The sequence below is a fragment of the Acanthisitta chloris genome, unplaced genomic scaffold, assembly GCF_000695815.1.
Source record: "Acanthisitta chloris isolate BGI_N310 unplaced genomic scaffold, ASM69581v1 scaffold10441, whole genome shotgun sequence".
Classification (NCBI taxonomy): Eukaryota; Metazoa; Chordata; class Aves; order Passeriformes; family Acanthisittidae; genus Acanthisitta; species Acanthisitta chloris.
In genome coordinates, this window is record NW_008656518.1 from 86,784 (window position 1) to 106,159 (window position 19,376).

The 19,376-nt window shown below is 37.9% G+C and overlaps 1 protein-coding gene across 1 annotated transcript in view; it reads right to left on the reverse strand.

Moving 5' to 3' along the window:
* TTN (titin) overlaps positions 1-19,376 on the reverse strand; it is a gene marked incomplete at its 5' end in the record, with an annotated part of 113,176 nt that overhangs the window by 71,426 nt on the left and 22,374 nt on the right. The window contains 40 exons of the mRNA XM_009084366.1: positions 20-210; positions 302-610; positions 717-1,016; positions 1,390-1,683; positions 1,764-2,048; positions 2,148-2,444; positions 2,540-2,839; positions 3,280-3,582; positions 4,629-5,000; positions 5,085-5,387; positions 5,492-5,791; positions 6,232-6,510; positions 6,621-6,926; positions 7,031-7,227; positions 8,279-8,384; positions 8,470-8,769; positions 9,015-9,314; positions 9,411-9,526; positions 10,080-10,266; positions 10,370-10,666; positions 10,760-11,047; positions 11,143-11,264; positions 11,361-11,538; positions 11,672-11,819; positions 11,956-12,107; positions 12,396-12,680; positions 13,253-13,367; positions 13,449-13,636; positions 13,997-14,299; positions 14,405-14,707; positions 14,893-15,162; positions 15,791-16,057; positions 16,153-16,277; positions 16,381-16,789; positions 16,881-17,159; positions 17,250-17,516; positions 17,674-17,940; positions 18,042-18,210; positions 18,369-18,466; positions 18,614-18,880. Of these exons, the coding sequence (XP_009082614.1) occupies positions 20-210; positions 302-610; positions 717-1,016; positions 1,390-1,683; positions 1,764-2,048; positions 2,148-2,444; positions 2,540-2,839; positions 3,280-3,582; positions 4,629-5,000; positions 5,085-5,387; positions 5,492-5,791; positions 6,232-6,510; positions 6,621-6,926; positions 7,031-7,227; positions 8,279-8,384; positions 8,470-8,769; positions 9,015-9,314; positions 9,411-9,526; positions 10,080-10,266; positions 10,370-10,666; positions 10,760-11,047; positions 11,143-11,264; positions 11,361-11,538; positions 11,672-11,819; positions 11,956-12,107; positions 12,396-12,680; positions 13,253-13,367; positions 13,449-13,636; positions 13,997-14,299; positions 14,405-14,707; positions 14,893-15,162; positions 15,791-16,057; positions 16,153-16,277; positions 16,381-16,789; positions 16,881-17,159; positions 17,250-17,516; positions 17,674-17,940; positions 18,042-18,210; positions 18,369-18,466; positions 18,614-18,880 (9,842 nt within the window). The remainder of the gene's footprint in view (positions 1-19; positions 211-301; positions 611-716; positions 1,017-1,389; positions 1,684-1,763; positions 2,049-2,147; positions 2,445-2,539; positions 2,840-3,279; positions 3,583-4,628; positions 5,001-5,084; positions 5,388-5,491; positions 5,792-6,231; positions 6,511-6,620; positions 6,927-7,030; positions 7,228-8,278; positions 8,385-8,469; positions 8,770-9,014; positions 9,315-9,410; positions 9,527-10,079; positions 10,267-10,369; positions 10,667-10,759; positions 11,048-11,142; positions 11,265-11,360; positions 11,539-11,671; positions 11,820-11,955; positions 12,108-12,395; positions 12,681-13,252; positions 13,368-13,448; positions 13,637-13,996; positions 14,300-14,404; positions 14,708-14,892; positions 15,163-15,790; positions 16,058-16,152; positions 16,278-16,380; positions 16,790-16,880; positions 17,160-17,249; positions 17,517-17,673; positions 17,941-18,041; positions 18,211-18,368; positions 18,467-18,613; positions 18,881-19,376) is intronic.

Below are 19,376 nucleotides of genomic sequence, written 5' to 3' on the forward strand. Positions count from 1 at the left end.
AAGGTATTCTATAAATTACCCCAAATCTTCTCTCAACAGCGCCTTTGGAGACTTCCTCCCACTCAGACTTCTTCTTACTAGCATCACGTTTCTCAATAATATAATGGGTAATTTCACTACCACCATTATCAAGAGGTGTATCCCATGTTAAATAGCATGATTCTGCTTTAATATCAGAAACAGCAAGATTTCTTGGTGGAGAAGGACGATCTATATGGAAGTAATAGAGCATAAAGCCACATTAAGACAAAGGGAAAAGCATTTTATTAGCTGTCATTTTAATAACATGTTGCATCCTTACCATACACTTCAACATGCACATTGCGAAATGCAGTGCCAAGACGATTGGAAGCTTTCACAGTATAAGTGCCTTTATCATCCCTCACTGCTGCAGGCAGGATAAGTTCAGTTTTTGCCTCACTTCTAGATACTTCTTCCTTGGTTATCTTACATGCATCGGATGTTTGGTCAATTAAAACTTCATTCTTATCCCATTCAATCTTTGGCATTGGCAGACCTGTCACATCAGCAGGACTATTAACTGGTTCTCCTGCCTTGACTTTGATAGTATCTCCTCTCACAGCCAAACGTAATGTAACAGTTGGAGGTACTGAAAGCAAGAAGAAAAGTGACAGAGTGAAGATGAAGATGAAACAGAGAAATTGTCTGGAAGTGTTCTGAAGATATTTATATGGATTTTTTTAAAGCAGATATACCTTCATCATCTTGTATAACTACGTTTAGGGGCAATGATGGTTCACTTTCTCCAATCTCATTGACAGCTTTGACACGGAATTCGTACATATGAAGTTCATCAAGTTTTTCAACGAGAAGAGATGTTTTTGGACAGAGCCTTGCATTAACTCTTTCATAATCTTTTGAATCATGTCGCCTCTTCTCAACAATGTATCCTAAGACAGGACTGCCACCATCACTACGTGGAGGCTTCCAATCAAGTGTAATGCTTGACTTCGTCCTCTCTGTGTACATGAACCTCTCAGGTGCTGTTGGAGGACCTATTAATACAGAAAAATTATAAGGGAAAATTTTAAATCATATGAATGCAGTAGCTCTGGCTTTTTAAAACCATAGCTTTTGTATGTAAAGAATCTGAGTATGATTACGGCTAGTATAAAACTTCTCATGTATGTGGAAAAAATCCAAGAAGCGTATCAGTAGGCATCAGTATTTTGTTCCATAAAGAACCACAGTAGTTTTACAGAACTGATTCAGAAGTCTGATTGTAGTAAATGATCTAAGGCAGATGCCTATGTAGTCAGAAAGTAAAATACCCTTTCTGTATAGAAAGGAATCCACACAAAAGTGTTGGTTGATTAACCTCACATTAACTATGTTTTTTTAACAACTCCATGAAATTAGTCATCTTACCTAATGGATCAACTGCAAGAACAGGTCCTATTTCAACAGGTGGACCAGTACCAAATTTATTCTTGGCACTAACACGGAATTTATATTCCTGCCCTTCAAGTAGACCTGTAATATCACATTTAGATCTCTCTGTTTCTATTGCTAGTCTCCATGTGTGCATTTTGGCATCCTTCCGTTCAACAATAAAGCCTGTGATCTCACTGCCACCATCATCTTCAGGATCAGACCAGTTAAGCAAACACATCTTTCTGTTTGTGACCACTGGTTTTAGGTCAAGGACTGGTCCAGGAACATCTGAAAAACAACAACAAACATATAGGGTAAAGCCCATACTGACCTAATTCTCAGTTAATTTGTGAAAATATTTTTCTTACCAAATACTTCTACTCTGGTTCCTGCAGATTTCGAACCGCTGCTATTGGTAGCAGTAATTACATATCTTCCATGGTCTTTTCTCAGTGCATTCTTAATAGTTAGTTCAGATTTTGTCCCAACGTTTTCAATAACAACTCGATCTTTGTCTAATTCACCCTCATCCACAGCCCACACAATGGTGGGAGTAGGACGCCCTGTCACAGTAGCAGGAATTTTAATAGTTTTCCCAGCCATGACCTGAATGCCTGCTTTGACAGAAACATCCAGCTCAACAGTGGGAGGCTCTGCAGGAGAGAGAGAAACAGTTCATTAGTTGACAGGAGAGATTCAAAACTACCTTTTAAGCAGCTCGACATTTCTTGAAAATAAAACAATTGTAATACCTTTAGGTTCTGCAACTGTTGTGGGTTCAGTTTCACCAGGTGGTCCTTCGCCAGCCGCATTGAGTGCAGTAACACGGAGTTTATAGTCTGCACCTTCTCTGACTTCTGTAACAGTATACTGTCGAACCTTAATGGGTTTCGCTGTGCAACGTGACCACTCACTTACTCCCATCAGTTGTTTGTACACATGATAACCAGTGATATCTCCACCACCATTATACACAGGAGGTTCCCATTCTAGCTCAATAGATGTTGCACTTGTATCAGCAACCCTTGGAATCGGTGGACCAGGTGGCACTATAAATATATAAGTTAAATAAAAATATCAAAGTTAAAGGTTATGAATCCTATTTTGTCACCTGACTGCTATTATCTTCTGCTAAGCTACTTACTTATTGGGTCCTGTGCAGTTTTTGGATCTGATGGTGGGCTAAATTTACCAGGGCCAGCTGCATTTTCAGCACATACTCTAAAGATGTAAGTTAAACCTTCCAACAGTCCCTCAACTTTTACTTCCAGAGCATTCACAAGGTTCCTGTTGACCCGAGCCCAATGAGTGCTATTAATTTCACGTTTTTCAATCCAATATCCTATGATCGGGCTGCCGTTGTCTTTTGGTTCATTCCACTTAACCAGCATACTGTTGCTGGTAACATCTTCCACATCAGGCTTATTAGGTGCATCTGGTGGAGCTGAAAAAAAAAAATTTGTAGTTTTGTAATCACTGCCATCTCTTCAGAGCTTACTCAAAGCTACGAGAGAACTATGATATGAGAAATTAATAATAGCTTTCCTGCTCACTTTATTAGAAATGGCAATCAGTAAACAGACTTGCAGTGGTTGTCTCTTTTGATAAGAATACTAGTCTACTACACACATAGAATGTCACTATTCAGATGTTGTGTTGAAGTGCACATTTTTATGACAGTGATTGTCACTCTTATGTCTTTATTATTGAAATCAGAATATTTTCAATAATTCCCTTTGTTTCAATGGTTTAAAATGTGCAATAAATAATTATCACATTGCTCAAGCTCTGGGAAATATTCAGAGATGAAGCTGAGTATTCTAAGAGTATGTCTAGTTTTACACTGGCTTTCTGAAAAGGCAGTATTTCAAAATTAAAACTTACAGAAAGGATCTTTAGCTGTCATTGGTTTTGAAACACATGGTGGCCCTGCTCCAACTCTATTTTCAGCAAATACACGGAAGAGATATTCTTTTCCTTCAATCAGTTTTGTTACATGGAATTTGCAATGCCTGAGCGTTGAACTGACAGTGACCCAGCCCATTTCAGCTTTTGTATTGTCTTTCTTTTCCAGTACATAGTTTAGGATTTCACTTCCACCATCATCAAGAGGAGGCTCCCACTTGCAAATGACAGAATTTTTCCTCATGTCTTCGAATACAAAGTTGACTGGAGGTCCAGGTGTATCTGTTAGCAAAGCAAGAAAAATGATGATTACTCGTCTTGTGTACTTAGAACGATAGAATCACCAAGGCTGAGGAGACCTCTAAGATTATCGAGTCCAACCATTAGCCTGCCACACTGGTGTAACCCCTGAACTCTAAACCATATCCTCCAGCATCAGATCCAGATGTCTCTTAAATGCCTCTTAAAAAGACTGCCCAGTGATGGTGACTCCACCACCTCCCTGGTCAATCTATTCCAGTGCCTGACTACGCTAACTGTGAAAAAACTTTTCTTAACATCTAATCTGAATCGCCCCTGTCTCAGCTTATGACCATTCCTTTCTAGTCTTCTCCCTGCAGGCATGGCAGAAGACATTATCCCCCACCTCTATACAACCCCCTTTCAGGTAGGTGTAGAGAGTGATGATGTCACCCCTGAGCTGCCACATCTCAAAGTTAAAGAAACCCGATTTCCTCAGATGTTCCTCATACAGCATATTTTCCAGACCTTTTATGAGCCTTGTTGCCCTTTGCTGGACTCGTTCCATTGCATCAACCTCTTTTTAGACTGAGGGGCCCAAAACTGAACACAGTACTTGAAGTGTGGCCTCACCAATGCCATGTACAGGGGGATGACGACTTCCCTAGTCCTGCTGGCCACACTATTCTTGATACAGGACAAGATGCCATTGGCCTTCTTGGCCGCCTGAGCACACCTCTTGGCTCATACTGAGCCGCTGCCATCAGCACTCCCAGGACCCTTGCTGACAAAGAACACTTGAGTCACTCCTCTGCCAGCCTGCAACACTGCATGGGGTTGTTGTGTCCTAAGTGCAGGACCTGGCACTTTGTGTTAGTGAACCTCATGCAGTTGTTCTCAGCCCATTGATCAAGACAGTCCAGGTCTCTCTGCAGAGCTTTCCTACCTTCAGGCCGATTGACACTTCCACCCAACTTAGTGTCATCTGCAAATTTACTGAGGGTGTACTCAATCCCCATGCTCAGTCATGAATAAAGATGTTAAATAGGACCGAACAACTAGGTGTTTTGAGGACAATCTTTACATACCTAACACATTGACTTCACATGAGGCTTTTGCAACACCATGATCATTTTCTACTTTAATTGTAAATGTGCCATGGTCAGCTCTGATGGAGTCACGAATTGATAGTATAGACTCTCCTTCTTTATGGTTGTCAACACTCATACGTTCTGGCAGTGAAAGCTGGAAAGGTTTCTCTTCTTCAGCTTCACCCTTCTTCTTTGTATATGTTGTTACTCTCTTTTTGATGTCCTCTGGTCTGACAACTTCATCATTCCTCAGCCAAGTGATAGATGGATAAGGTGACCCTGAAATATGTGCTTCAAGTATGATCTCATCACCCCTTTTCACCTCAAGGCCAGACTGTAGGTTTGCAGCAAGGAGAACTTTGGGAGCCTCTGTAATAACAGAGAACGATAAATGAAGTTTGTGTTTGAGGATGCATGACAATTAGTAAATATGAGCAAATGAACAATTCATACCAGTAGGATCTACAGCCTTCACAAAAGGGGTAATCCGAGAAGGCTCACTGATGCCAGCAGCATTTTCAGCACGAACACGAAACTGGTATTCCTTTCCTTCCTCAAGGCCTTTCACTGGATAAGTCAGTAAGGGTACCAGATAGTCATTGCATCTCTCCCACCTCTCTTTGCCCTTAGCAAGCTTTTCTATTATATAGCCCATAATCTTGCTTCCACCATCAAACAAGGGTGGTTTCCATGTAAGTGTTACTGATTTTGATGTTGGATTATGGACCTCGAGGTCAACAGGTGGATCTGGAGGCTCTGTGGAAGAGAAGATCATAAGAAGGGTCATATGAGAAAAGAAAGTATGAAGATTTTAGTGAAAATTCAATTTGTTAGATTATTTAGTAGTAAGACAAACTTACGTTTTGGGTCTTCTGCAATGATTGGGTTTCTTAGTTCAAGATAGTCACCTCCTCCAATCTTATTGACAGCTTTAACACGGAAGTAATATTCACAGCTTGGGATAAGATCTTTGACTTGCCATGAAAGCTTATTTTCACCAGACATGACTGGGATATATGTTCTACGACCAGCTTCTCTGCGTTCCAGAACGTAATGCAGAATAGGAGTACCACCATCAAAGTCTGGAGGTTCCCAGGATACTTTGCAAGAATTCTTGGTTACTTCGCTTGCCTTAATGTCTTTACACTGTCCAGGTGGTCCTGTTTTAAATAAGGATAAAAATATTTGTTAACTAAATATATGGAAAAACTGTATTCATATAAATATGAAGTTATATTTCATTTCTTTAATTTGCAGAAAGCAGGCCAAGACCACAAATGTTGACTACATAGTACATAACAGAATTTATGTTCCTAAAGGTGAAAAGTAGTCAGAATTTTTATAGGCATTTTTATATTTATATGATAACTATTCAAAATAATTAGGCTTTAAGCAGCCACTGAATAGTTAGAGCAACTTTGGGTAAAGAGTTTTTTCATGGGATTTTGTAACATTAATGCCTTTATGGCAATCTACATATGTCTGAGATGAAGTGATTTGTCCCCATGGCAGAGAAGAAATTTTTCTAGCCCTTTCTTCTGTCAGCTGCAGGGCTCAAGAGAAGATAAGCATGTCTTTTAGAATGGAAGACTCTAGTTACCTATGACTTTGACATTGACTGAGCCAGTTGTTGATGCCAGCTTGTTCTCCAATGTGATAGTATAAACACCGGCATCAGCATGAACACTGTCTATGACTTCAAGCAATGCAGAGGTATAGTCACTCTTCATTGTTGTTCTGTCACCAGCTTTCAACTCTTTGCCATCTTTGTGCCATGTTATAGTTGGGGATGGAACAGCTCTGAAGGGTATAGGGATACTTAATTTCTGTCCTTTAACAACAACAATGTCGCGAGTTTTTAGGTCAATGGTTGGATTACCTGTAAAAGTAAGTATAATATTACTAGTAAGTTGGCAAACACCATTCTTTGTTTTTTCAGTCATGTAGATCTGAAAAAAAACCCAAACAAATAAAGGAATGTATTCTTACAGTCTGGGTCCTTGGCAACAACTTTTTCTGAGATGTCTGATGGCTCACTAGCTCCAACAGCATTGACAGCTCTGACTCTCAGCACATATTCCTTGTCTGGAACAACACCTTCCTCCACTTTACATTTTAGATCTTTTATTGGACGAGAATTGATTCGCATCCATTTTTCTGTTCCTGCTTCACACATCTCAACATTATACCCAATAATAGGACTTCCACCGTTCTTCTCAGGTGGTTTCCATGCAATGCAAATGTGATTTCGGCCTGCATCTGTGACATGTAAATCCTGAGGAGGTGAAGGAGGGCCTATAGAAATGGAAAAGTATTGTGTCATTTTTCTCCCAGAATATCTGTTCTACACAGTACACTGCTTCTATAATCCATACACTGTATATTGTACTACTACTTACTTGTAGGATCTTCAATATGAATGAGGTCAGTTGGTTCACTGGGATGACCACAACCAGCTTCATTTTCTGCACGGACCTGGAACTGTACATCTGTACCTTCAATGACATCAGTCACTCTGTAATTGCAATCTGGACCAGCTGTCTTGCCAGCTTTTACCCAGCGAGTGGCTAGTTTTTCTTTCTTTTCAATAACGTATCTGAATAAATTGGGGAAAATACTGTCAGGCACTTGAAATAGGAACACTTCAGACTTCTTGCTCAATGAAATAGATCAAAAGATATTAGAATAGTTTGGATAGTGGAAAAGTAAAGAGAATCATGGGTAACAGATTCAATTAAGTTTTCTTCACACATTAGCCACTTAGTCCTAGTAGGTCTCAACCCCTATTAAGGCTGACATTACTGAAACTCAGGTCTGAAGGCCAATTCCTGAATGGTGTTCTGAGGTTTTAGATAACTGCAGAGGCAAAATAACCTCCAAGCTACACTTGTATCTTTGCTAGTTTGTATCTCAGTGATTAGTCCATTGAGAATATTTGTAGGTATTATGACCTGTCAATATTCTGCTTATGACATGATATGGAAAAGTAGTGCAAATTAATTAACTTATGTTGCTTCAGGCAGATCTCTGTAGTCGTCAGTTTAAGATGTGCTTACTGTGATAGAGAAGGAGAGGAAGAATGAAAATACAAGAGGAAAAATTCTAACTGGCATTCAAGGTGAATTTCAGAGGAGAGATACTTCAGAAACCAAAGAAAAGGACAAGTTAAAAACAATCCAGAGGAGTAAAACAGCCTGTTTGAAAAATGTAATTAAGAAAAGAACGAACAGAAAAGAGGTGAGGCTTCATTTAAGCTGAATATATACAGTTTGAATGAGAAGCTAAGGCAGAAGGAAAATGCAACATTATTACTTGGCAGATGAGTCTAAGTGGCTACAGATCTGAAGGAACTGGAGATTATCATTAAATTTTTTATATTTTATATACAATTCATTTTTATTAGATGCTGTTTTGAGGATCTTGACACATTCATTGTTCATGCGCATTAGGTATTTTATTTGCATAATTAAGGCATTTTAAAATCAAACCCTTAATTGTTTTGACTGCATGGCTTCTCTTTTAAATCTATTGACCCCTTTTTCATATAAAATGTGTCCATTTAAAATTTTAACATTTTGAGAGAAATGCCTTCATTCATTAAAAGGTCTCAGTCTACAGGAACCTACTCAAACTTAAAATGACCTTACCTTTGAATTGGTCTGCCACCATCATTCTTAGGTGGTTCCCATTTCAAATCAACATGACCTTTTGTCACTTCAGCTATTGTAAGGGCATATGGAGGCCCAGGGGTTGCTAAAGAAAAAAAGGCACACATTAGAAGCGTAGGAATTGATTACATGTGAGCTACTGATCACTCAGTAAGTGAATCAGAACTTACTGAAAGTATCTTTAGCAAGCACTGAATCTTCAATTTCACAGTAGTCACTCTGTCCAATAGCATTTTCAGCAGCCACACGGAACACATACAATGAGCCTTCGGTCAGTGGGCTCACTGTGTACTTGGTATCTTTCACTGTTGTATCAACTGTCTGCCAACCTTTTCGCCTTACATCTCTCTTTTCAACAATGTAGTTGGTAATTGGGGACCCCCCATCTTTTTCTGGTACTGTCCATTTAAGATCTGCTGTGTTTTTAGTAATATTAATAACCTCGAGCCACCGAGGTGGTGAAGGAGGATCTGCAAAATAGAAAAAGAAGGCAAACCAGGTCAGTGTAATTCCCATGAAAGACCTTGGAAGGCAGAGAATACATCAAAACTATTAAAACTTTACATTTTCTGAGCTGAAGCAGGGCATATTTTATTATTTCATAAGCTTGCCAGAAGTTCATTTGGTACGAACAGAGACAGGTAAACATGGTCCTTTTTAAATGACAACTTTTAAGTGTGTTTGCAGTAGCAGCACATTCTGAAACAGTACTCACAGAGCCTCTCCTTGCACAGCACAGGGTCACTAGGTTCACTGGGCTCACTCTCACCAGCCTTGTTCACAGCTCTTACGCGGAATGAATATTCTTGTTTCTCCATAAGATCTTTGAGGAAGTGTTCAGTTGTGGGAACTCCTTCAGCCACTCGCACCCAATCCTCTGTTCCAGTCTTTAACAGCTCAATGACATAAGATTCGATCTTTGCCCCTCCGTCATGTTCTGGCTTTGTCCAAGTCAGGGATAATGATGTCTTGCCAACATCTTTCACAGCTGGCTTTCCAGGAGGCCATGGTGGATCTAGACAAGAGTCCAGTATTAGTTTAATGATTGAAACAATTTGTTGTTGCTGTTGTTGTTACTAAATTAAACCATTAAAAAATGTGTTTATTTTACCAATTGGATCTTTCACTAAGATTGGCTCTGTTTCCCTGCTTGGTTTTCCAGGTCCTGCAAGATTCTCTGCCAAGACACGGAACTTATATTTCTTCTTATTTGTAAGACCTTTAACTCTGGAAACAAAAAGTAAGTTTGATTAAACCAAACCTAGACATTAACTCATGTCTAAAACATTTTTCTCTCTACTCTTCATACTTCAGTTTACTTGGAAAATCTGAAAATACCCAAATTGCTGCTAATGATGTTTTCTGAAAGGCTGAACAATTAAAACAGGGATATTGTCAACAGAAGAATTGCGTACCACGACACAGAAATGAATGTTTTGAGCACCATCTTGCATTTTTATATGTTCTATGTTTTTTAGTTAATAAGAGTATCATAAGAAAAAACCCAAGGGTTTTGGTAAATTGTTACTTGAGTTGGCTATGCCTGCTGTTTTAGAATATCTTATGAACAATCACATAGACTTCATTCACTCTTCTCTAAAGATATTCCTCATTAAAACTAATTATCAAAAAAGTATGCCACCAGGTGGTAGTTGGACCTAAACTTATGGAAGCTAGGAAAAAAAAAAGACTAAGAACAATGTACAACTTGTTTAAAAGGCTACTTTTATATTTTTATGTCTCTGTGACCTATTTCAGCCTAAACTGATTATAGTCTTACTTGAAAGTTGTATCTTTCACTGGCATTTTATTGCATTTTATCCATTTATCTTGCTCAGGATCGTATCTTTCAACCCAGTATCCAGTTATGGGGCTGCCACCATCTTCGTCTGGTTCATTCCATGTTAAAGTGACTGAGTCTTTAGTGACCTCTGTAGGCTTGAGACCTGTTGGAGGGCCTGGTGGATCTGTATAAACAAATTAATTTTTAAAAAACAAAACCATCAGACATTTTTGTTTTTCTCTGTGTTAATATATTGCAAAAATTGTAACATGAATTTAATAACTAACCAAATGAATATTTGGCAACGATGGGGCTACACTGTGCTGGCTCCCCAATACCATACATGTTCTCAGCACTGACTCGAAACACATATTCTTTATGAGGAGTTAAATTAGTAGCTCTGAATTTTGTGTCCTTAATAGTTGATGACAACTTGTCCCATATTTCGCTATCTGTAGCTCTCTTCTCAAGGACATAGTTGGTGATTTTAGAACCCCCATCATCTCGTGGAGGATTCCATGTTAGAAGGCAGGATTCATTTGTGATTTCAGATACATCAAATGCAGCTGGTGGACCAGGTTTATCTGTAGAGGACAAGATGTGAACGTTAATCTTCTGCCTGAATACCTCAGTACATTACTAATGATTTGTATAAACAACATAAAACACATACATACCGAGAACATTAACCTCAACAACAGCAGTAGCACGTCCACTGGTATTTACAGCTTCTATAATATAGGTTCCACTGTCACTCCTCTTGCTGTCTATAATAGTGACTGTAGACTGATTAGGTTGGCTTTCAATGGTGATTCTGTTGTCAGGTCTCAAAATTTTGTCAGCCTTGGTCCAAGTAATCTTGGGCTCGGGCTTTCCAGTTACTTTAGCTGGCAGCTCAATTTTAGTTCCAGCTTTCACAGTAAGTCCAGCAAGAAGCTTCACATCTAAGAAAATTTCTGGAGCCTCTGATTTAGGAGGAAAAAAAGTTGTTATAGAAACAGTATTTGAGATACTGGTAAAAATAAAGCAGCCATTGTAATTCAGCAAGTGAAATAATTACCTTTAGCATCAATGGCCTGAATATCATCAGTTGGCTTACTTGGCCTACTAGCTCCTATTCTGTTCAAAGCCTTAACCCGATATGCATACCACTCTCCTTCCTTGAGTTTTGTTACTTCCATTCTGTTTGAAAAAAAATATTTAAAAATCAAATATTTAAAGTTGTGAGGATCGTACAGTTAATTGAAAGGATATACCTACTGATGTCAATTTACTTACTTTGTTTCAATAACAGGCTCCCCACATATCTCCCACTTGTCTGTGCCACGCTGGGATTTTTCTACAAGATAACCCTTAATGCGGGCACCACCATCAAATTTGGGAGGCTCCCATGTTAGGAAGATTCCTTTTGATGTTGGATTTCTCCATTTAACATTTTCTGGTGGGTCGGGCACCGCTATTAAAAATAAAAAACATATGGGGTCTTAGAAACCAGTCTAAAGAAGATACTTTTTTATATCTTATTTTGAAGAAAATCCATAAGATTTCAGAAAGAGAAAATCAGCAACAATATGAAACAGTTGACTCACTTGCTGGTGTTGACATATTTACAGGCTCATCAATATATGCAGGTTCTCCAGGGCCACATTTATTGCATGCACAAACTCTAAATAAATATTCTTTTCCTTGGATAAGGTCAGGTACTGTGAACTCTTGGTCAACAACATGATCTATAACCTAAACAGAAGAAAGGTTCCAATGTGTTTTTTAAATTTATTTCCAAATAGCGATTACCAAAATAAGATGCAAAACTCAGTAGCATATGTGGAAATAATATAACAATAGAAATTGAGGTGAGAAAGAGTGAACTTACTTTGCTCCATGTTTTCCGGCTTACTTCACGTTTTTCAATTACATAGCCAGTAACTGGACTTCCACCATCATCTTCTGGAGGTTCCCATGACAACTGTACTGTGCTTTTGAGTACTTCTAAAACTTTAAGTTCTCTTGGTGCACTTGGATGAGCTAGAAGTCACAGAAATAGTATTAATTATTTTATAATTGGTGTTTGATAGATGATCTATATGTAATTTATCTGCCAGAAGACTTAGTTTTGTTAGTCATTCTTCCTTAAATAGCAAAGTTGGATATTGAAAATCAGAAAAGAGATTTTTTTGTGAGGATGGATTTTTAGTTTTTAGTTACATTTCAATATACTTGGTTTACTGAATGTTGGGAGATTTCACATTATTTGTCTAATTAGGTTTTAGCAACACAAATATGGAATGTTATTGCTACAATATATACACTTACCTATGACATTAACATTAATTTCTCCTGAAACAGATGACACTGGGTTTTCCAATGTTAAGTAATATATTCCCTTGTCTGGACGTTCACTTGGAGTAATTACAAGTTCTGCAAAGGAGGCAGTGGTCTTCATTGTCACACGATCTCCCTCTTCTAAAACTTGGTCACCAAAGGACCATGTGGCAGTTGGCGCAGGGTAGCCAGTGATGGGAACACGGATCTTGATTGGCTCTGGAACAATAACTTCCAGTCCATCCTTAAATGCACTTAGGTCCATTGTAGGTGCAACTGTAAAAAGCGGAAAATGGATTCAATGAAATATTTTCAGGTGTTCTGAATATGGCTAATGATAGCTGTGTGGAAAGGCTGATTCTGACTGTATCTCAGTCTGCAGGTTGGAGTTGTCCAGGTCTAGCTGTGACTTATCACTCCCTACCTTTCCTGGATAAATGCTTTTTCTTTTTTTCTTAGAAATATATGAGATGATAAGGAAGATTAGCATTACCCAGTAGGATATCCAATTTACATTTTAATGCAAAAACTTTGTATTGTTTAAATCCATTTCTTTGTTGTTTAGGGGTCTTCTCTGCCTTTCTTTCGTTCTGCTACCTCCCACCTTCCACAAAGTTAGGTCAGGAGACAAAAGGTCATGTCTTGCTTTTCAGGCAACCTAATAGGCCTCTACCTGATAGTACAGATTATTAACTGAGGAATTTATAATGGAGGACAAATAGCTCATAAACACAAATGTCTAAGGAGTGACAGTTATCTGGTGGACAGTGTACTTATTACACACAAGATGCACTTTAGTTGTGTGCCTTATCTGATTAACTATTTCTAATAAATAGCGTATGTCTTACCAAAAGTATCATCTGCAGTTAATGGCCCAATAGCCTCTGCTGGGTCAGACACACCAGCTGCATTTTCTGCTGAGACTCTGTAGTAATAACTGGATCCTTGTTTCAATCCAGTTACCTGAAAGAACAAATGATAATATACTAACTCATATTAAAGATGATCTACACATTTTAAGTGTTGATGAAGAGAACATCATACCTTAAAAGTAAGAGCAGGTACTAGTTTTGGGTTACAGCGAATCCATTTGTCTGTTCCTTCTTCTTGCCTTTCAACAATATAGCCTAAGATTGGACTTCCTCCATCTTCGAGAGGAGGTTCCCATGTGAGCTGAACTGAAGACTTGGTTTGATCTGAATGCTCAAGGTTAATGGGAGGACTTGGTCTCTCTGAAAAATATTTGAGACAAATACATTTTTGCAACTGATAAAGGAGTATGGATTTGTAAATTAGTTATTGATATTTTATGGTACTATTTTTAAAGCCTTTGCATAGCTTTTTCTAAAACAATTTTTAAAATTCAGGTTGGATCCTAATTTCAGAGCAAAAATAGTTGGAATTCTTCATGAACCACATGTAGTAGCAAGGTATTCCTTACACGTTTGAAGGACAAAAATAGGAAAAATCTAACTGTGCACAGTACTTGCAGCACACATATCTCAATTGAACTTTCCTGCACACATAATATATAAACACCCAAAATCTCCCTGTCTCATAATGCAATCACAATCAGTGCTTTGTATACTTACCAATTGGATCCATAATTTTTACTGCACGTGTAGCAGGACTTGGTTTGCCAACTCCAACCATGTTTTGAGCTCTTACTCTGAAGAAATATTCTTCATTTTCCACAACATCAGTCAGGACAGCTGACAGTTCATCAGCTCCAGTGGTCATAGTTGGCTCCCATCTGATGGAAGCTCTGTTACGCAGTTCAATAACATAGCCAGTAATTGGAGATCCTCCATCATACTCAGGCGGTTCCCAGCTAAGTGTGGCTCCAAACCTGTTCACATCAGTAACTTCCACATTTTGAGGAGGACCAGGAACATCTGCATTTTATTTTAGGGAGAAAAAGGAAAAACAAGGTATGGGGGTTTTTGAACTGCTTTTCTTACATTTCCATCAAACACTGAGTTTTTCTAACTTCTGCTCACCAAATTTGCTCTTAGCTTCCACAGGTGTGTCTGTTTCCACTGGCTCACCAGTGCCCACTCTGTTGCGTGCACTAACACGGAAGAGGTACTCAACTCCTCCTTTTTGAAGCCCAGTAACGATGTATTCACAATTTTCAGCATGGTCTGTGACTGTAATCCAGGTCTTACGCTTGATATCACGTCTTTCAATGACGTAGCCAATGATTTTACTTCCACCATCACTTTCTGGTTCTTGCCAGGCAAGACCAACTTCACCATCATAAGTTTCAGTGACTTCCAAGTTTCTAACTGGACCCGGAACATCTAATAAAGATATGACAATATTTTAGGGCATTGCATCCTGTGCTTATCTTTATTTTTTCTCTTTCTAGAGAAGAGAAGACTCCGGGGAAACCTCATCATGATCTACAGCTTCCTCATGGGGGGAAGCAGAGAGGATGTTTCTGTGAAATAAATGCAAGCAAGGTTTTAATAAGAGGAGTACTTACCAATGACCTCTACATTGATGAATGCTTCTGCCTGGCCATGTTTGTTTCGAAGTATAATCTTGTACCTTCCCTTATCTGATTTCTTTGCTTCATAAATCTTAAAGGTAGTGCAGTCATTTGTTGTATCAACAGTTGTTGTGGGAAGACTTTCCCCTGCTTTCAACCATTCAGCTTCTGCTCTTGGGTAGGCATCATATGGGACAGTCATAGTTAAAGGCTTTCCAACATCAACCACAAGGTTTTGATCACCAGTCTTGATTTTAGGTGCAGCTAAGGAAGGTCAGTGTAACAAGTAAGTACTTACACACACATACACACATATACATATATAAATGGATATATTTGTGTAGTCAGTGGAGATGTTAACAGAAAACTAAAAGGATCTGTTGTGCAAATTCTAAGCAAATCCTTCATTTACTCATTGGACTGCTCTAGAGAAAGAAAATCAGGCTGGTTTGTATGTATTGTGTCCTATAAAATCAGGAAGGAGGGAGTTGCTTTTGGGGAATTAATTTAATAATTTTATTGTTTGATCCTGTAAAATAGACAAATTAGGAATTAAATGTCTAATAAGACTGAAATGAGTAAGACAAATAATTTTCATGTTTTATTAGTAACTTAATGAAAAGGTTCTGTCTCCTTTAAGCTCAAATCATGCGCTTTGGTACCGACATCAAAAGTGACCTATATTTTCCTCAACAGTTGGATCAGGATGGTATGATAAAAAATGTTTACCACCTGAATTATAATTCATATAGTTTAACAGACTTGCACTTTTCTCAGCTTGATTGTGTATTCATTTTAACTCAACTCTTTAAAAGAACAAAAATCAATTTAGTTAAACAGTTCATTCACTAATCAATGATTTTATAAAAGAAATGCAAACCAAACAACTTACCAGCTAATTCAAGCTTAGCTCTAGCTTCCTTATCTTTGGCGATAAATCTGTATTCCCCTTGGTCACGGGGCTTTATCTCGCACACCTGCAGCCTGTGGACTTTCCCTTCACTCATCATCTGATGCTTGTCACCTTGGATGATAATCATATTGTTTCTCAACCACTTGACCTCCACACCATCTTTGTTCAATTCAGCCATGAAGATGACATCTGTACCAGGTGCTTCATAAATATCTTGTGGTGGTCTGATAATCTCAACAGGGATTTCTGAAATAAATGTCAATTAATTTGGTGTTATTTGTTTATTGTTTCTACTGCTATTAAGTAATGAAGAAATAGATTCTATTCAATTTTACACATACCTTCAACAAAAAGTCTTGCCCTAGATCTCCTCTCATCCACTCCACAGGAATATTCACACTCATCATCTAATCTACAGTCTTTTATGATTAATCTGTGTAGATTTCCATCCTTTTCAAATTGGTATCTTTATGGGTGACAAAAATAAGTAGTATTTTAGTTTCCAGACAAAGCAACAGAGTAAAGCAAGCATGCTTGGCATATTAACAGACATATTAAAATGTACATACTTTTTGCCTTCTTTGATTTCTCTTCCATTTCTGTACCATTTTACACTGACTTTCTCTTTCGAAAGCTGGCATGTAAAGACAGCATCATCAAATTCAGTGACTGTTTGGTCCTGAAGATGTTCAGTAAAGTCTGCTGGTGCTTCTGTGATGAGAAGCTCTGCAACAGATTTGTCCTGTCCCGCGGTAACAGTATATTCACCTTCATCTATAAACCCACAGTCTTTAATGATCAGTGAGTGTTTTAATTTATCAATTTTGTACAAAATGCGTCTGTCAAATGTGATCTCTTCACCATTCTTTGTCCATTTGAGAGTTGCATTAAGGCGATTGACTTTGCACCAGAATGTGACAGTTTTCTTTTCCATAGTCTCAATGTCTTCAAGGGGCTCAACTATTCTGAGATCCTCCTCTGTTATGACAAAAAAGGCAACAATTTCACATCCTCATATGAAACTGAGTGGAAATGATAAAACAATTTTAATACAGTGCAGGTAATTTACCTAATACTGTTAAGGCAGCAGAGCTTTTGACATGTTCGTCTCTCTGGTTTGACAGTGAGATGGTGTAGGTACCTTGATCTTTCAACTCTGCATCTCTGATTCTGAGAGTGTAAACTAGACCCTTCTGAACAATAATGTATTTTGTACTATCAAATATTGCCTCATCATTTTTGTACCATTTCTCTTTGGCACCTTCTTTATTGACTTCACAGTTGAAGATAATTTCTTGACCCTCATTAGCTTCTTGGTCCTTAAGGGGAGTTATAATCCTGAGTTTTTCTGAAATAGAGAAAACAGAAGAAATAAGACATCATGCAGTATAAGGAATGCAACAAACACGCACCTGCACATTGGTAAAATAAAGCTTACCAATCACAGCTAAGCGTGCTGTAGCTTTAGCTTCACCAACCATGACGCTATATGTTCCTGCATCACCCAGAATAGAGTCTTTAACCACAAGTTTTCTCTTTTTGCCATCTGAAATGATGTCATACTTATCACCAGGCTCCAGGACTGTGTCACCCCTCAGCCACTGAACCTCAATGGCCTCTTTGGATACTGAACAGACAAATTCAGCTTTTTCTCCTTCAAGCACCTCAAGATTTTGTGGTCTGGTAAGAAATTCTGCTGCAAGTTCTGAAAGAAAACATTTTTGCAAATATATATAATTATATTTTTTAGTTATGAAGAGAATAAACCAAGTTGCATGTTTTTTAATTTTTAAAATTTTTTCTTTTTTTTTTCTTTTTTTTTTTTTTTTCAGAAAATAAGGCCACCAGAGTAACACTCTTACCATGTACAGTAAGTTTTCCTGTTGTACTAGAGCTTGGGAGCTTGCAAGTATATTTGCCAGCATCTTCAGGATGAGCATTACGTATAAGAAGAATTCTTTTTCGACCGTCAGAAATGTGTTCAAATCTACCACCATCAGGAACCTCTTCATCTCCTCTAAGCCAAGTAACTTCAGCATTAGGCTTTGAAACTTCGCAGATCAATTTTACAGTGTCATTTTCATTTACTTCAAGATCAGGAAGATGTTTTGTGAAAACAGCCTCTTCCTCTGCAAAAAGAATTTTGAAAGATCATTAAATCCTGCCATCAAAACAAAATCCCTCACATTTGTTCTTGTTCATAAATTAGGTTTTAAAAGGCTGTGTTTACCTATCACTGTAAGTAGACCTGAAGTTCGGGCTGCTTTTGCTTCACAGGAATATTCAGCTTCATCATCAAAGACACATTTATTGATAACAAGAATGTGTTCTGCACCTTTGGAAATTATGTCATACTTTTTGCCTTTTCTAATTTCCATGCCATCCTTAAACCACTTCACCTGTTTCAAAACAAATGAATGTGATTATTAATATTAACATATTCACCATAAATTTCAGTCGTGTGTTCTCTTATAACAACATAATAAAGTTGTCCACTTAAGAAACCCCACAACTCTAGTTGAAGGAGTTACTCAGATTAAAAAATACTATTATTGACCTTAACACTTGGACGAGAAATTTCACATTCAAACCGAGCAGATTCTTTTTCTTTAACCTCAAGGTCAGTTAGGGGTTTCAGGAACTCAACACGAAGAGCTGTAAGAGAAAACAAAAGTTTTAGTAGAGGTAAGTCTATGATAGAGATGAAAAAATTGCTGACATTGATATTATTGTCAGTCATAGACACTAGTACATAACTTTTATGGAACTTAGATATTTTGTACAAAATTGTAAATTACTCACGTTCTACATTGAGATAACATGATGTCTTAAAATCCTTAGCATCACAGGAATATGTTTTTGCATCATCCAGTGTGCAGCCACGAATAATGAGTTTTCTGACCCTGCCATCAGAAATTATATCATACTTCTTTGTTTTGTGAATTTCTTCTCCATTTTTGAACCATTTAACTTTCGCATTTTCCCTGGAAACTTCACATTCCAGTGTTGCAGTGGCCTCCTCTTCAACTGTCTGGTCTTCAAGTGGTTTAGTAAATTCAACTGGGGGTTCTAAAAGAAACAGATTGATTTTTGATTGAAAAGATCTAAATTATAGCCAGTCTTCTGCTTGTACAGAACTGTCTCACACAATTTAGTAATTTTCTTTGAATAATCAAAAAGGCACCTATTTATTTTGACTTACAAATCATGACAAAGCCTTGTATCTCTATTTCTTTAGCTGAACCATATCCATGTGGTCTCAGTGACTCTAAAGTTATACTCTGAATTTAGAGAATAATTTAGCAAAAAAAAATTTCCTTGAATTACTGCATTAGTGTATGCAGGTCTTTCATTTCTTATGCTACACAGCTTGCAAACAGTACAAATGGGTATATAATGTTATGTCCTCTGGCTGATGGTCGTGCTCTCATCAGCCTCTGGTTATTCAAAAGAACAGAAAGAGCCATGAGGAGCCATGAAGGCCAGTATTTACGAGTCCTTTTGAGGCCAATTGTATGTTCAAGTCTGCAATAAAGCCCTGGAAGTCCTAATGAACTGGCTGATC